The sequence below is a fragment of the Coregonus lavaretus genome, assembly GCF_964263955.1.
Source record: "Coregonus lavaretus genome assembly, chromosome: 38".
Classification (NCBI taxonomy): domain Eukaryota; kingdom Metazoa; phylum Chordata; class Actinopteri; order Salmoniformes; family Salmonidae; genus Coregonus; species Coregonus lavaretus.
Window position 1 is genome coordinate 15,316,436 of NC_140025.1, and position 17,083 is coordinate 15,333,518.

The 17,083-nt window shown below is 42.9% G+C and overlaps 2 protein-coding genes across 2 annotated transcripts; both read left to right on the plus strand.

Moving 5' to 3' along the window:
* The first annotated feature begins 189 nt into the window (after positions 1 to 189).
* On the plus strand, positions 190 to 6,316 carry mdh1b (malate dehydrogenase 1B, NAD (soluble)). The gene is made up of 10 exons (XM_084155145.1): positions 190 to 220; positions 333 to 445; positions 574 to 708; positions 858 to 1,000; positions 1,241 to 1,526; positions 1,715 to 1,943; positions 2,224 to 2,365; positions 5,001 to 5,176; positions 5,792 to 5,931; positions 6,262 to 6,316. Exons 1-10 carry the CDS (start codon positions 199 to 201, stop codon positions 6,301 to 6,303), a joined length of 1,428 nt encoding a protein of 475 aa, XP_084011271.1. The 5' UTR covers positions 190 to 198; the 3' UTR covers positions 6,304 to 6,316.
* A 5,112-nt stretch (positions 6,317 to 11,428) lies between these two features.
* On the plus strand, positions 11,429 to 15,883 carry LOC311111949 (tubulin beta-4B chain-like). The gene is made up of 4 exons (XM_084154886.1): positions 11,429 to 11,582; positions 11,895 to 12,003; positions 14,260 to 14,370; positions 14,483 to 15,883. The coding sequence occupies exons 1-4, from the start codon at positions 11,526 to 11,528 to the stop codon at positions 15,541 to 15,543; spliced, it is 1,338 nt and encodes a 445-aa protein (XP_084011012.1). The 5' UTR covers positions 11,429 to 11,525; the 3' UTR covers positions 15,544 to 15,883.
* The last annotated feature ends 1,200 nt before the right edge of the window (positions 15,884 to 17,083 follow it).

The window sequence follows — 17,083 nt, forward strand, 5'->3', positions numbered from 1 at the left end:
ATTTCAAATATTTATATCCATAATTTAGTTGGAGTATTATAGTGAACATTTATAGAATTTCATCTCATATTTAATTACATAATTCAAAACATATTCAGCTAAACGCAGCGACTTCCATAGATATCGGTTTCCTATCGGACACAATTAAAATAACACCACTGGTTTCCTAGCAACAACTGACATCCGGCCTACAGAAACATGGCAAAATTTGTACTTGCTGGTAAGACTTGTTTACGTTTAGGTTATATTAGCTATGTAGACATAAATGTCTGACTTACCTAAATGGGAAGAGCTTATGACATTCCATACATGACAGCTTGTTTTACTCTCAGGCAAGGCAAATTGCCCATACTTTGCCAAAGCTGAACTTCTTGCAGACTTACTGCAAAGATCTCTGCCGAAGTTCAGCATCCACAAGATCTGCATGCACCCCAATGAGTGGCAGGTAGATGCATTTATTACATGCAGTCAATTCTATTTTCATATGGTCTCTTTAGTCTTTGTCAATGTGTAGCCTAAGCTAGAGATATTCTGCCCAGACCATCTCAGCATCACCCTCTTTCCACCTCCCAGCAATGGCTGGAAACCACTTGCAAGGAAAATGGCTGGCAGCATGACCATTCCCCCATGATATGGAGGGAACTTATCGACCGTGGGGGTAAAGGAATGCTTCTAGGGGCCTTCAGCGACTTCCTAGAACATGTACAGGTAATGATACTACATCACCCTTATTCAAAGATAACTATCAGTCTGGCATTATTTTAATTATTACTTTGTTGATAATTCCACAATCAATTGGTTCAGCAAGAATGGAAACATCCTGATCAAATCATGTCAAAGTGCTGCTTGTCTTCCAGGCTTACTATGGCATCACCTCAGATATGACGACGGAACTGATGATGAAGATTGCAACAGAGAACCTGCAGACACGGGAGCTGTGCATGAAGGAGGAGGTGTACCATCAGAGCCTCATCAAGCCACTGCACATATGGATCAGCAGGTACGTAGGGTAGCTAGCTGCGTCTCAATGTGAGGCAGGGCTGGGATCAATTCCATTTAAATTGAGTCAATTCAGGAAGTAAAGTGATTTCTATTGCCATTGAAAATATGAAGTAAAACTATAGAAAATGTTTTGGGTCATATATGTTTGTCTTGTACAGTCTTGTGCCAACTCCTATGGCTATAGGCCTACATCACAAACATATTTAACCCACTGTTCCCCTACTTTGTAACCCTGCAGTGCTCTTAACCCGACCTGCTACATCCTGATCCCCCAGCTGTTTGCCCCTGGGGTATTCCGGGACGCCCCAACCATCAGCCTCCACCTGTTGGATGTGGGGGCCATCGAGGAGGAGCTGCAGGGGGTCCGGATGGAGACAGAGGACCTGGCCCTCCCACAGCTCCATAAAGTCACCATCTACACAGAGCTGGACCAGGCCTTCCAACAAGCACACTTCATCATCCTCCTGGATGACAGTTGGCCTGAGGACAGAGAGGGTGGAGGGGAGGACGAGGAAGAGAGCAAGGTGTTTAGTTCAAATGTCTCGTTGGGTTAGTTAGAGCACGGTGCAAGCAACACCAGGGTTGTGGGTTGGATTTTTGTATCATCCACTCCACATACGCTGAACATGTGTCCCTGACTGTCAGTGTTGACAGTTCTGTAAGTTGCTTTGGATCAAAACGTCTGCTAAATGACCATATTATTATCTTTAAGGTGAGGAAGGTGTCGGAGCGTTACCAACAGTATGGGCGCCTCATCGACGAGAGGGCGCACAAGAACGTGGCGGTGATTGTGGCTGGGAACTCCTTGGTTAATCTGAAGTGCTCCCTTTTGCTGGAGAACGCCTCCTCGGTCGACAGCGGACGTTTTGTCGGCATGGCAACGCAACTGGAGTACGAGGCCAGAGCCCACATTGCTCAGAAGCTATCTGTGAAGACTGCAGGTAACAAATCAAAATTGTACATTTACATTAATTTTTTTCATTTAGCAGACACTCTTAAACAGAGCGACTTAGTCAGTGCATTCAACTAAGGTAGACGACAACAACATATCCCAGTCATTGCAAGTGAAACTTTCCTCAAATCAACTTTTAGCTAAATATTTTTTTCCTTCATTATTTCATTACCATTACATGTTTTATCTATAAAATGGATAAACATATTCACCTTAAATTGAAAAAAACCTCAAACCTTCATGTGATTCTTCTTTATCATCTCCTTCAGATGTGACAGATGTCATCGTTTGGGGCAACATCAGTGGAAGTTCCCATGTTGACCTGCAGAGGGCGAAGGTTTACCGATACGAAGGGGCCATCTGGGGACCATCAGATTTTTCTCAGCCAGTCCTAAAGATGATATATGACAGGTAACTTAACTGTTTGCCAAGACATTATTGCCAAATTATGTTTATCAATGAATCTGTACTGTTCCTCTAGTCCAGATCTGTTTGTGCTGTATAGCCAACTCCTATGGTCGTTGTCATGCCAAAATGTCCTTTGATTTGACAAGACAGCACAGTCAGATCTGGGACGAGGCTACTGTTCCTCTGCCATTTCATACCTAAATTCAACTACCATAAAATACCACTGCACTAAGTTTTGATAATATACCTCCCTGTCATCAGTGCTCTAGTTCAGAACTAAGAACAGATATAGCCCCTGGTTCACCTCAGACTTGACTGCCCTTGACCAGACAAAAACATCCTGTGGCGTACTGCATTAGCATCGAACAGCCCCGCGATATGCAACTTTTCAGGGAAGTCAGGAACCAATATACACAATCAGTTAGGAAAGCAAAGGCTAGCTTTTTCAAACAGAAATTTGCATCCTGTAGCACTAACTCCAAAACGTTTTGGGACACTGTAAAGCCCATGGAGAATAAGAGCGCCTCCTCCCAGCTGCCCACTGCACTGAGGCTAGGAAACACTGTCACCACTGATAAATCTACGATAATCGAGAATTTCAATAAGCATTTTGCTACGGCTGGCCATGCTTTCCACCTGGCTACCCCTTCCCCGGCCACCACGCTTCTCCTTCACCCAAATTCAGATAGCTGATGTTCTGAAAGAGCTGCAAAATCTGGACCCCTATAAATCAGCTGGGCTAGACAATCTGGACCCTTTCTTTCTAAAATTAGCAGCTGAAATTTTTGCAACCCCTATTACTAGCCTGTTCAACCTTCTCTTTCATATCGTCTGAGATCCCCAGAGATTGGAAAGCTGCCGCGGTCATCCCCCTCTTCAAAGGGGGTGACACTCTAGATCCAAATTGTTACAGACCTATATCCATCCTGCCCTGCCTTTCGAAAGTATTTGAAAGCCAAGTTAACAAACCATTTCGAATCCCACAGTACCTTCTCCACTATGCAATCTGGTTTCCGAGCTGGTCATGGGTGCACCTCAGCCACGCTCAAGGTCCTAAACGATATTATAACCGCAATCGATAAAATACAGTACTGTGCAGCCGTCTTCATCGACCTGGCCAAGGCTTTCGACTCTGTCAACCACCGCATTCTTATTGGCAGACTCAATAGCCTTGGTTTCTCAAATGACTGCCTCGCCTGGTTCACCAACTACTTCTCAGATGGAGTTCAATGTGTCAAATCGGATGGCCTATTGTCTGGACCTCTGACAGTCTCTATGGGGGTGCCACAGGGTTCAATTCTTGGGCCGACTCTATTCTCTGTGTATATCAATGATGTCACTCTTGCTGCTGGTGACTCTCAGATCCACCTCTACGCAGACGACACCATTTTGTATACATCTGGCCCGTCATTGGACACTGTGTTAACAAACCTCCAAACGAGCTTCAATGCCATACAACACTCCTTCCATAGCCTCCAACTGCTCTTAAATGCTAGTAAAACTAAATGCATGCTCTTCAATCGAACGCTGCTTGCACCCGCCCGCCCGACTAGAATCACTACTCTCGGCGGGTCTGACTTAGAATATGTGGACAACTACAAATACCTAGGTGTCTGGTTAGACCGTAAACTCTCCATCCAGACTCACATTAAGCATCTCCAATCCAAAGTTAAATCTAGAATCGGCTTCCTATTTCGCAACAAAGCCTCCTTCACTCATGCTGCCAAACATGCCCTCGTAAAAACGGACTATCCTACCGATCCTTGACTTCGGCGATGTCATTTATAAAATAGCCTCCAACACTCTACTCAGCAAATTGGATGTAGTCTATCACAGTGCCATCTGTTTTGTCACCAAAGTCCCATATATTACCCACCATTGTGACCTGTACGCTCTCGTTGGCTGGCCCTCACTACATATTCGTCGCAAAACCTACTGGCTCCAGGTCATCTATAAATCACTGCTAGGCAAATCCCTGCCTTATCTTAGCTCATTGGTCACCCTAGCAACACCCACCCGTAGTATGCGCTCCAGCAGGTATATCTCACTGGTCATCCCCAAAGCCAACACCTCCTTTGGCCGCCATTCCTTCCAGTTCTCTGCTGCCAATGACTGGAACGAACAGCAAAAATCTCTGAAGCTGGAGACTGATCTCCCTCACTAACTTTAAGCATCAGTTGTCAGAGCACCTTACCGATCACTGCACCTGTACACAGCCCATCTGTAATTAGCCCACCCAACTACCTCATCCCCATATTGTTATTTATTTTGCTCATTTGCACCCCGGTATCTCTATTTGCACATCATCTTCTACATATCTATCATTCCAGTGTTAATACTAAATTGTAATTATTTTGCACTATGGCCTATTAATTGCCTTACCTCCATAACTTACTACATTTGCACACACTGTATATAGATTTTCTATTGTGTTATTGACTGTACGTTTTGTTTATCCCATATGTAACTCTGTGTTGTTGTTGTTTTTATCACACTGCTTTGCTTTCTTGGCCAGGTCACAGTTGTAAATGAGAACTTGTTCTCAACTGGCCTACCTGGTTAAATAAAAAACAATTAAATAAAAAGTTCTAACACACATATAGTACACCCAAACTTTGAATACCTTTTTTTCTCAAAGGAAATGGCTACAGTCTGACTTCCTGAATTTGGTAAGTTCCCAACGTGCCACTGTAGCCTCCAAGTCCCAGAGGGCCACAGCCATATCAGCCACTAATGGGATCATTGCCGTTCTAAAGGCCTGGAACTGCAACTCCTCTGCTGAGGAGGTCCTCTCCTTAGGCATACTCAGCACAGGTAAGGGTCAAAAGTCAACATAGTGACAGTTGCAGATAGGAGGGAATAATACTAGTCTGGTCCCAGATCTGTTTGTGCAGACTTGCCAACTCCTATAGTCATTGACATGACTTAGCTAAAGAAAGACTGCATCATTAAGCCTGATCCCAGATCTGTTTGTGCTGTAACATTGGCATTGACAACAGCCATAGGATTTGGCTATTACAGCACCTAAAGATCTGGGACCAGGCTATGTAGACATTTTATATAATGTGTTTCAGGATAAGTTTCAATATCACATGCACAAGTAGAGTGAAATGCCTTTCTTGCAAGCTCTTAACCCAACAATAATAACATAACTAAAAAGAACATAAGATATAACAAAAACATACAAGAAATAGAAATAAGAAGAACACGAGAAAGTAAGTAAGCATACTAAATAAGTGCTGCCTATGAAGCCTAGAGCCTGTTTTCATAATGTGTCTCAGAGTATGAGTGCTGATCTAGGATCAGGTCCCGCCCCCTGTTCATTTATTATGATCTAAAAGGTCAAACTGATCCTAGATCAGCACTCCTTCTCTAAGACATTTTATGAATACAGGCCCTGATATCTGTCTGCTCTTGGCCTCTCTGCAGGACAGTACAACCTCCCAGCTGGTGTAGTCTTCTCAATGCCAGTGAGCTTCCAGGATGGTAGATGGTCCGTGTTGTCTGATGTAATCATTGGTGATGAGAAGAGGGCCAAACTGCAGATTGCTGCAGACCAACTCAGGGAGGTGAGTATAGTAACTAGGCCACAGACACAGCAATCACATGGTGTCTCATGGCTTAGTATGCTTCTGTGCCAGTGTTTTTAGATTATTTTCCAGATGGGGTCAAATGCCCCCCAAATCAGCCTCCAGGGCCTCTAAGATTTAAATTGAAACCAATTAAATCCAAAATATTTTTAGGAGGGAGGAACAGAGGTAAGTGTGTGTGTGTGTGTGTGTGTGTGTGTGCTAACGGTAGGGGAAACATTCCTTTGGATTCGTTGATTTTTCATGAACTTTTTATTGCAATGTAATGTTCATTTTGTGCTTATACTATTTTGTTTACACTATCCATAGGAGAAAGATCTTGCATCAAGGACAAGAAAAGACACTGCATGAATTTATACTACTTTCTGAAGCTCTTCCTGTCGGAGTTGTAATATGTTTGTTAAAAATAAACAAAAATGCTGTTTTTACTTTTTGATAAAGACATCTGACATTTATTTGCACATTAAAGTTATTAAAGGTTGAATGTTTTACATTTTTGGTGACTAAATAAATACTGATGACCTCAATGAATTATATAATCATCACTGGACTTCTGGTTGCCCCTCTCCCCACTGTACCCTTCTTCCCCACTGCATCCTTCCCCTTCAACGTATTGTTTGAGCTATGAAGTAATTTTTACATAGTTCAAGCCATTCTCAGATTCCATGTCTGTTAGCCTTATGTAACTGGTGGGGTGTGAATCCCAAATCGGCCACATCAGACCTAAGGGCAAAGGCTGGAACTCCAAGGTTCTACAGTGCCTTGCAAAAGATTCATCCCCCTTGGTGTTTTTCCTATTTTGTTGCATTACAACCTGTAATTTAAATTTATTTTTATTTGGATTTAATGTAATGGACATACACAAAATAGTCCAAATTGGTGAAGTGAAGAAAATAACTCTAAAAAATAAATAACGGAAAAGCGGTGCGTGCATATGTATTCACCCCCTTTTCTATGAAGCCCCTAAATAGGATCTGGTGCAACCAATTACCTTCAGAAGTCACATAATTAGTTAAATAAAGTCCACCTGTGTGCAATCTAAGTGTCACATGATCTCAGTATGTATATATATATCTCTACTTTTGCATATTGGTGATACTTAATGTTATCAGATCTTCAACCAAAACCTAATATTAGATAAAAGGAACATAAGTGAACAAATAACACAACAATTACATATTTATTTCATTTATTTCATAAACAAAGTTACGCAACACCCAATTCCCCTGTGTGAAAAAGTAATTGCCCCCTTATACTCAATAACTGGTTGTGCCACCTTTAGCTGCAATGACTCCAATCAAATGCTTCCTGTAGTTGTTGATCAGTCTCTCACGTCGCTGTGGAGGAATTTTGGCCCACTCTTCCATGCAGAACTGCTTTAACTCAGTGATGTGTGGGTTTTCAAGCATGAACTGCTCGTTTCAAGTCCTGCCACAACATCTCAATTGGGATTAGGTCTGGACTTTGACTAGGCCATTCCAAAACTTCAAATGTGTTGCTTTTTAGCCATTTTCATGTAGATTTGATTGTGTGTTTTGGATCATTGTCTTGCTGCATGACCCAGCTGCGCTTCAGCTTCAGCTCACAGACGGATGGTCTGACATTCTCCTGTAGAATTCTCTGATACAGAGCAGAATTCATGGTTCCTTCTATTACGGCAAGTCGTCCAGGTCCTGAGGCAGCAAAGTATCCCCAAACCATCACACCACCACCACCATGCTTGACCTTTGGTATGATGTTCTTACTGTGGAATGCAGTGTTTGGTTTTCGCCAGGCATAATGGGACCCATCTCGTCCAAAAAGTTGACTCAAGTTTGCCAAAAAGCACCTGGATGATCATCAAGACTCTTGGAAGAACGTTCTATGGACAGATGATTCAAAAGTATAACTTTTTAGACGACATGGTTCCAGTAATGCCTGGCGAAAACCAAACTCTGCATTCCACAGTAAGAACTTTATCTAATATTAGGTTTTGGTTGAAGATCTGATAACATTCAGTATCACAAATATGCAAAAGTAGAGAAAATTAGAAAGGGAGCTGTTGTGCAAATGGAATAGACAACAGGCGGAAATTATAGGCAATTGGCAAGACACCCCCAATAAAGGACTGGTTTTGCAGGTGGTGACCACAGACCACTTCTCAGTTCCTATGCTTCCTGGCTGATGTTTTGGTCACTTTTGAATGCTGGCGGTGCTTTCACTCTAGTGGTAGCATGAGACGGAGTCTACAACCCACACAAGTGGCTCAGGTAGTGCAGCTCATCCAGGATGGCACATCAATGCGAGCTGTGGCAAGAAGGTTTGCTGTGTCTGTCAGCGTAGTGTCCAGAGCATGGAGCCGCTACCAGGAGACAGGCCAGTACATCAGGAGACGTGGAGGAGGCCGTAGGAAGGCAACAACCCAGCAGCAGAACTGCTACCTCCGCCTTTGTGCAAGGAGGAGCACTGCCAGAGCTCTGCAAAATGACCTCCAGCAGGCCACAAATGTGCATGTGTCTGCTCAAACGGTCAGAAACAGACTCCATGAGGGTGGTATGAGGGCCCGACTTCCACAGGTGGGGGTTGTGCTTACAGCCCAACACCGTGCAGGACGTTTGGCATTTGCCAGAGAACACCAAGATTGGCAAATTCGCCACTGGTGCCCTGTGCTCTTCACAGATGAAAGCAGGTTCACACTGAGCACATGTGACAGACGTGACAGAGTCTGGAGACGCTGTGGAGAACGTTCTGCTGCCTGCAACATCCTCCAGCATGACCGGTTTGGCGGTGGGTCAGTCATGGTGTGGGGTGGCATTTCTTTGGGGGGCCACACAGCCCTCCATGTGCTCGCCAGAGGTAGCCTGACTGCCATTAGGTACCGAGATTAGATCCTCAGACCCCTTGTGAGACCATATGCTGGTGCGGTTGGCCCTGGGTTCCTCCTAATGCAAGACAATGCTAGACCTCATGTGGCTGGAGTGTGTCAGCAGTTCCTGCAAGAGGAAGGCATTGATGCTATGGACTGGCCCGCCCGTTCCCCAGACCTGAATCCAATTGAGCACATCTGGGACATCATGTCTCGCTCCATCCACCAACGCCACGTTGCACCACAGACTGTCCAGGAGTTGGCGGATGCTTTAGTCCAGGTCTGGGAGGAGATCCCACAGGAGACCATCCGCCACCTCATCAGGAGCATGCCCAGGCGTTGTAGGGAGGTCCTCTGTAGCTCAGCTGGTAGAGCACGGCGCTTGTAACGCCAAGGTAGTGGGTTCGATCCCCGGGACCACCCATACACAAAAATGTATGCACGCATGACTGTAAGTCGCTTTGGATAAAAGCGTCTGCTAAATGGCATATTATTATTATTATTATACAGGCACGTGGAGGCCACACACACTACTGAGCCTCATTTTGACTTGTTTTAAGGACATTACATCAAAGTTGGATCAGCCTGTAGTGTGGTTTTCCACTTTAATTTTGAGGGTGACTCCAAATCCAGACCTCCATGGGTTGATAAATTTGATTTCCATTGATAATTTTTGTGTGATTTTGTTGTCAGCACATTCAACTATGTAAAGAAAAAAGTATTTAATAAGATTATTTAATTCATTCAGATCTAGGATGTGTTATTTTAGTGTTACCTTAAATTTTTTGAGCAGTGTATATCTACCATCCACCAACATCAACTGGCTGCATGTAAAAAAATAAAAATAAATGTGTTTACCTGTGCCTGTGCTAGGGTTATAAAAATACCCTTTATATATACAGTGGGGAGAACAAGTATTTGATACACTGCCGATATTGCAGGTTTTCCTACTTACAAAGCATGTAGAGGTCTGTAATTTTTATCATAGGTACACTTCAACTGTGAGAGACGGAATAAAAAAAATTAAAAAAATCCAGAAAATCACATCGTATGATTTTTAAGTAATTAATTTGCATTTTATTGCATGACATAAGTCTTTGATCACCTACCAGCCAGGAAGAATTCCGGCTCTCACAGACCTGTTAGTTTTTCTTTAAGAAGCCCTCCTGTTCTCCACTCATTACCTGTATTAACTGCACCTGAACTCGTTACCTGTATAAAAGACACCTGTCCACACACTCAATCAAACAGACTCCAACCTCTCCACAATGGCCAAGACCAGAGAGCTGTGTAAGGACATCAGGGATAAAATTGTAGACCTGCACAAGGCTGGGATGGGCTACAGGACAATAGGCAAGCAGCTTGGTGAGAAGGCAACAAATGTTGGCGCAATTATTAGAAAATGGAAGAAGTTCAAGATGACGGTCAATCATCCTCGGTCTGGGGCTCCATGCAAGATCTCACCTCGTGGGGCATCAATGATCATGAAGGTGAGGGATCAGCCCAGAACTACACGGCAGGACCTGGTCAATGACCTGAAGAGAGCTGGGACCACAGTCTCAAAGAAAACCATTAGTAACACACTACGCCGTCATGGATTAAAATCCTGCAGCGCACGCAAGGTCCCCCTGCTCAAGCCAGCGCATGTCCAGGCCCGTCTGAAGTTTGCCAATGACCATCTGGATGATCCAGAGGAGGAATGGGAGAAGGTCATGTGGTCTGATGAGACAAAAATAGAGCTTTTTGGTCTAAACTCCACTCGCCGTGTTTGGAGGAAGAAGAAGGATGAGTACAACCCCAAGAACACCATCCCAACCGTGAAGCATGGAGGTGGAAACAACATTATTTGGGGATGCTTTTCTGCAAAGGAGACAGGACGACTGCACCGTATTGAGGGGAGGATGGATTGGGCCATGTATCGCGAGATCTTGGCCAACAACCTCCTTCCCTCAGTAAGAGCATTGAAGATGGGTTGTGGCTGGGTCTTCCAGCATGACAACGACCCGAAACACACAGCCAGGGCAACTAAGGAGTGGCTCCGTAAGAAGCATCTCAAGGTCCTGGAGTGGCCTAGCCAGTCTCTAGACCTGAACCCAATAGAATATCTTTGGAGTGAGCTGAAAGTCCGTATTGCCCAGCGACAGCCCCGAAACCTGAAGGATCTGGAGAAGGTCTGTATGGAGGAGTGGGCCAAAATCCCTGCTGCAGTGTGTGCAAACCTGGTCAAGACCTACAGGAAACGTATGATCTCTGTAATTGCAAACAAAGGTTTCTGTACCAAATATTAAGTTCTGCTTTTCTGATGTATCAAATACTTATGTCATGCAATAAAATGCAAATTAATTACTTAAAAATCATACAATGTGATTTTCTGGATTTTTGTTTTTTGTTTTAGATTACATGCTTTGTAAGTAGGAAAACCTGCAAAATCGGCAGTGTATCAAATACTTGTTCTCCGCACTGTATATCATTGCTCCTACCCATTGCTCACACGCCCAGCATGTTTTGCTTTGTATGATAATGATGTAATATTGATTTAGCCAATGAAATGCATGCGAAGACAAATTCCTCACGTGCCCTGAAGCTTTCTTTTCCCTCTCGCTCTCTCTCTCTCTCAACGGCTTGCTCGACTTCAGATGCTTACAAAAAGGCGCGTAGTACAGATTAAAGTTATTGTCAGATGTTTACAAGTGATCTTTATTAATTTACACGGCAACTCGATTTTAACATGAGGGAGATTGTTCATCTGCAGGCCGGTCAATGTGGAAATCAGATCGGTGCCAAGGTAAGGGCCATTTTTTATAAAAGTGTATTGCAAACTCAGTTGCATTTTTCAAAGTAACTAACTAGCTAGCTAAAGTTAGCAAACTTTGTGTTGCTAGCCTGCTCATAAGGTAACTCAAAACTAAAGTATTTGTTAGTTAGCTAGCTAACGTTAGCTTTGGTTATCTCAAATATGTGGTTGATATGAAGAGTAAAATTCGGTCAACTTTAGATGGCGGCTCAGCTAGCTCCTAACTTTAGCTTGCTAGCTATAATGCTATGAGAAACTTTTACGTGCCCACGTGCCACTAACCACTCCGTCATACTTTTGCAGTTTTGGGAGGTAATCAGTGACGAGCATGGAATAGACCCAACAGGCACTTACCATGGAGATAGCGATCTGCAGCTTGAGAGAATCAATGTGTACTACAATGAGGCAACAGGTAACTTACTGGAAAGGATCCTCTATGTACATAGGTAGCTAACTAAATTGTGACATTTTGATTTATTCTGAAGATTTAATGACAAAGTAAAAAAAAGTAATAATACAATTTAAAGGAGCTAGTTGAAGTGTTTTTAAAGTGTATTTGCGCTTGCAGTAGTGTCAAGTCTTCAAAAAATTATGCCGTGTTCTCTTTAACTAAAGCCTTTGCACACTGTATGTTGGATTCAGTCTTAAGATTCACAGTCACAATTAAAATATTGATATCAACCTGTCCAGATTGTAGGATTTGCTTCTGTTCTGTAGTCACATTCTGCAATTGGCTTCAAGTCAACAGCAGCAGTGTATTTGATCTCAAGTAGCAGCACTTAAATCGGCAGACCTAGGCCCTGTCACACTGAAAGAGCCAAGAAGTTCGACAATCGTTTACGACCTAAGAATTTCACACGATGTGGACATTTTGTCTGGGACAGAAAAATTGTGGCATAAGAAGCCTAAAATCATACAGTCTGCAAGGGTCTTAACCTCTAAAGGATCGGACCATTTAAAAAAAAATGTTCGCCTAAAATGACATACCCAAATCTAACTGCCTGTTGTTCAGGACCTGAAGCAAGGATATGCATATTCTTGAAACCATTTGAAAGGAAACACTTTGAAGTTTGTGGAAATGTGAAATTAATGTAGGAGAATAACACATTAGATCTGGTGAAAGATAATACAAACAAAAAAACATGCGTTTTTCTATTGATTTTTTTGTTCCATGCAAGAGAAAGGCCACAATATAATATAATATTGAAGTTTAGGCGCAATTTAGAGTTTGGCCACTAGATGGCAGCAGTGTGTGTGCAAAGTTTCAGATTGATCCAGTGAAGCATTTTGTATCAAGTCTGCCCAAATGTGCCGAATTGGTCAATTGATACATTTGAGTACACAACTATATAGAGAACATACAAAAATGATATGGTAATACAAAATGTAAGTTTACACACTCCCAGGAATGTCATACATGATGCATCATTAGCTTATACACTAACTTTCACACATCTAGATGGCCGGGCAGGGTGGGTGTGGAGCCAGAGACAGCAGGGGTTCAAACTGTAGAGCCCAGTTCCTACATTTGAATATAAAAATGGATTTGATCAAACAAAACTATGTTACATTTTATCTCTGGGACTGATCTTTAGATTACTGAATGTAAGTACATTGTTTACCTTTAGAGGTGAATGTATCAAACCAGTTGCCGTGATACGTTTTTTGTTCTTGTTGTGCACTCTCCTCAAACAATAGCATGGTCTTTTTTTCACTGTAACAGCTACTGTAAATTGGACAGTGCCGTTAGATTAACAATCATTTAACCTTTCTGCCCATATAAGACATGTCTATGTCCTGGAAAGTTTGCTGTTACTTACAATAGTCATGCTAATCACATTAGCGCATGTTAGCTCAACCGTCCCGTATACAGGACAGCGATCCAGTAGAGGTTAACCAGGTTTCCATCCAACCTTTTTACGCAAGTAAAGTACGTCATGACAGGCCTGATAGAAACAGAATTTGTCGGTAAACTTACCAAATGCCGACCAAACAAAATACGCTAGACGAGTTGATCTTTTTGTGTTGGTAAAATTAATAATGCTTGAAATGCCGGTGGAAACGCCTTTGAGCAAATATTGATATAAAACCATCATATCGAAGTAAACTTGGGAGTCTCACGATATGGTGTGTGGTCTCCCACTACGACTCAAGAGAAACAATGCCATTTATTAGGCTACAGATGAGATCTTGTTGATCCTTTCCAATAAATATCGAAGGTCTGATTCTGGTGAGTTGATGCTTGACAAATAGAAATATTCTCGCTCTTATCCATAATAAAGCTCATCATGTAGACTAGCCTACCCGCACTGTATCTGCAAGCTGTTGGCTAGAGCGCACGTGCCAAGACCAGAGTAGGCACATTTTGCTATTTAATGCAACAGTTTGTGACAAAACTATCGGTAGAGTTTAAAATGCGATAGAAACACATTGAACTTTAGATTTTTATTCGGTATATGAAAACTTAAGTGAAAAAGTAAAATTTGTGCACTACGTTATCACACACTAATTTTTATCCGCAACAAGTCCATTTGGTGGGAACACACCACTGGTGGGAAAATGCGCATATTTTCTTTATGCGGATTTTAGAATATTCACATGAAAATCTGTTGCAAATTAGATGGAAATGTAGCTACTGACCCATAATGTGATTGTTCATTTATTTCAGGTGGCAAGTATGTTCCTCGTGCCGTTCTAGTTGATCTGGAGCCTGGCACCATGGACTCTGTCCGGTCTGGACCATTTGGCCAAATATTCAGACCGGACAACTTTGTCTTTGGTGAGCAAATGCTTTGAAATTGCAAATTCATGCTACCATGTCATAGTCGATTTTACCATAGTAATACGCCTAGCCTACATCTCATGGCGTGCTTTTTGTTGTTTGTTTAAAGGACAGAGTGGTGCAGGTAACAACTGGGCAAAGGGCCATTACACTGAGGGAGCAGAGCTGGTAGACTCTGTCCTGGACGTGGTAAGAAAGGAAGCCGAGAGCTGCGACTGTCTTCAGGGCTTCCAGCTCACCCACTCCCTTGGAGGCGGCACAGGCTCTGGCATGGGTACCCTGTTGATTAGCAAGATCCGTGAGGAGTACCCTGACCGCATCATGAACACCTTCAGTGTGGTGCCCTCCCCCAAAGTGTCAGACACTGTGGTGGAGCCCTACAATGCCACCCTGTCTGTGCATCAGCTAGTGGAGAACACTGACGAGACCTTTTGCATCGACAACGAGGCCTTGTATGACATCTGCTTTCGCACCCTGAAGCTGACGACGCCCACTTACGGGGACCTCAACCACCTGGTGTCAGCCACCATGAGTGGTGTCACCACCTGCCTGCGTTTCCCCGGCCAGCTCAACGCTGACCTGCGTAAGCTAGCTGTCAACATGGTCCCATTCCCCCGCCTGCATTTCTTCATGCCAGGCTTTGCCCCCCTCACCAGCAGAGGTAGCCAGCAGTACAGAGCGCTGACGGTGCCCGAACTCACTCAGCAGATGTTCGATGCCAAGAACATGATGGCCGCCTGCGACCCCCGCCACGGCCGCTACCTCACTGTGGCCGCCATCTTCCGCGGGCGCATGTCCATGAAGGAGGTGGATGAGCAGATGCTGAACGTGCAGAACAAGAACAGCAGCTACTTTGTCGAATGGATCCCCAACAATGTCAAGACTGCAGTCTGCGACATCCCGCCCCGTGGCCTCAAGATGGCTGCCACCTTCATCGGCAACAGCACGGCCATCCAGGAGCTGTTCAAGCGCATCTCTGAGCAGTTCACAGCCATGTTCCGACGCAAGGCCTTCCTGCACTGGTACACCGGAGAGGGCATGGATGAGATGGAGTTCACAGAGGCCGAGAGCAACATGAACGACCTGGTGTCCGAGTACCAGCAGTACCAGGACGCCACCGCTGAGGAGGAGGGCGAGTTTGAGGAGGAGGGAGAAGAGGATATGGGTTAAACTAAAATCAATTTCAACTGCAATCCATCCCTTTTGTTTCAGGTTGTTCTTTTATTCTCTTTCACTGCACAAGGAGCTGCTGTCAGTGTTTAACCTGTTGTAATTGCAATAAATCTTATCAGCATTTAAAAACTTGTTTGTGTTCCTTTGTAGATGTACATTTCTGAAAAACAGGAGAAATTGGAAAATAGATCTTCCTTTACTATAGTACAGTTCTTGTCAAGTGCCTTTATAGATCAAGAAGCAGTAAAAGCATAAACAAACACATTTCTACAATACATAATTTGTTAATATAATCTTGAAATGATTCCATCATGTCTTTTTATAGTTGGTTACATTGGGATTATATAGCAAAATAAATGACCTTTTAAATGAATCACACTTGGAAGAAATTGAATTAATGTCATTGGCAATTTAGTGTTAGGAATTCTATTTTAAGGGACATTGGTTTAATAAAAGCTGCAACATACAAATTGTATGCTTGCTACAAGTCCACGGTCTTGCTCCCTCCAAGTTTGGAGAGGACAATGCATTTTTTTATGCTTGGTTTTCACATGCAATGTTACAAATTACTCTTGTTTTGAAGGAAACTTTCTACAGAGAAGTGCTCGGAAGGCATTGGCCAGGAAAAAGGTTGGTCTATATTACAACACAGTGCACAGGGACAACTTGGGTTGGGGAACTTTAAGCTAGACATTGGTGGCCACCATTTTCTACTTCACATTAATTTGCGTCTACATATTAGTTTCTATGTGCAATGGTCTCTTCCATTGCGCAAACTAAAGTACATCCCACTCATGAGATTTTCAAGTAGTACAAATATATGGACTTAAGCAATTGGTGGTGAAGGAGCACTTGCATTCATTTACAAACATTACAGAATACAACTAACAAAATATAGACCTTGGAGATGTTGACGATGAGCAATTGAAAAGGTTGTCAGCATACCACAGTAAGTTTTGTATGGGTAAATAAATATTTTATACCATCACCTGTTTGAGATTTTTTAAATGTCCAATACACACTAAAATTTTAATATCTTATTGTTTGGGAGATTTCACAATTTTGCAGAATGTGGAACTTACTTGAGGGGTTGCTGATCATTAAACTGCCTTCAATGAAACTCCCAAACGTAAGTGTTTGTGCCTACATGAAAACATTTGTGTTTTGCTAAAGATTTAAATTCAATGTAGATTGTAGAATCGACTTGGGTTACTGACCATAGAGAATCTTTATTACTTTCAAATTCCTGCATGATGACAATAGATTTCCATTAAACTGACCGTTAAATTAAATAATTTATATAATAAAAACCTTTTCTTTCTCTCAAAGAATCCATCCACATATAACCTCTGTTAATAATTTCCTTTGAGAAGGGTGGGTGTAGATCTGGACCCTATATCCTGGTCCCATTGCAGATTGTGCTGAAATATACCCAAATCCATTTGGCATTACAACATACAGCACAAACAGATCCGGGACGAGGCTCCACCAAACCCTTCTCCTGCCATCCAAACACATATTACTAGTAGTTCCCAAA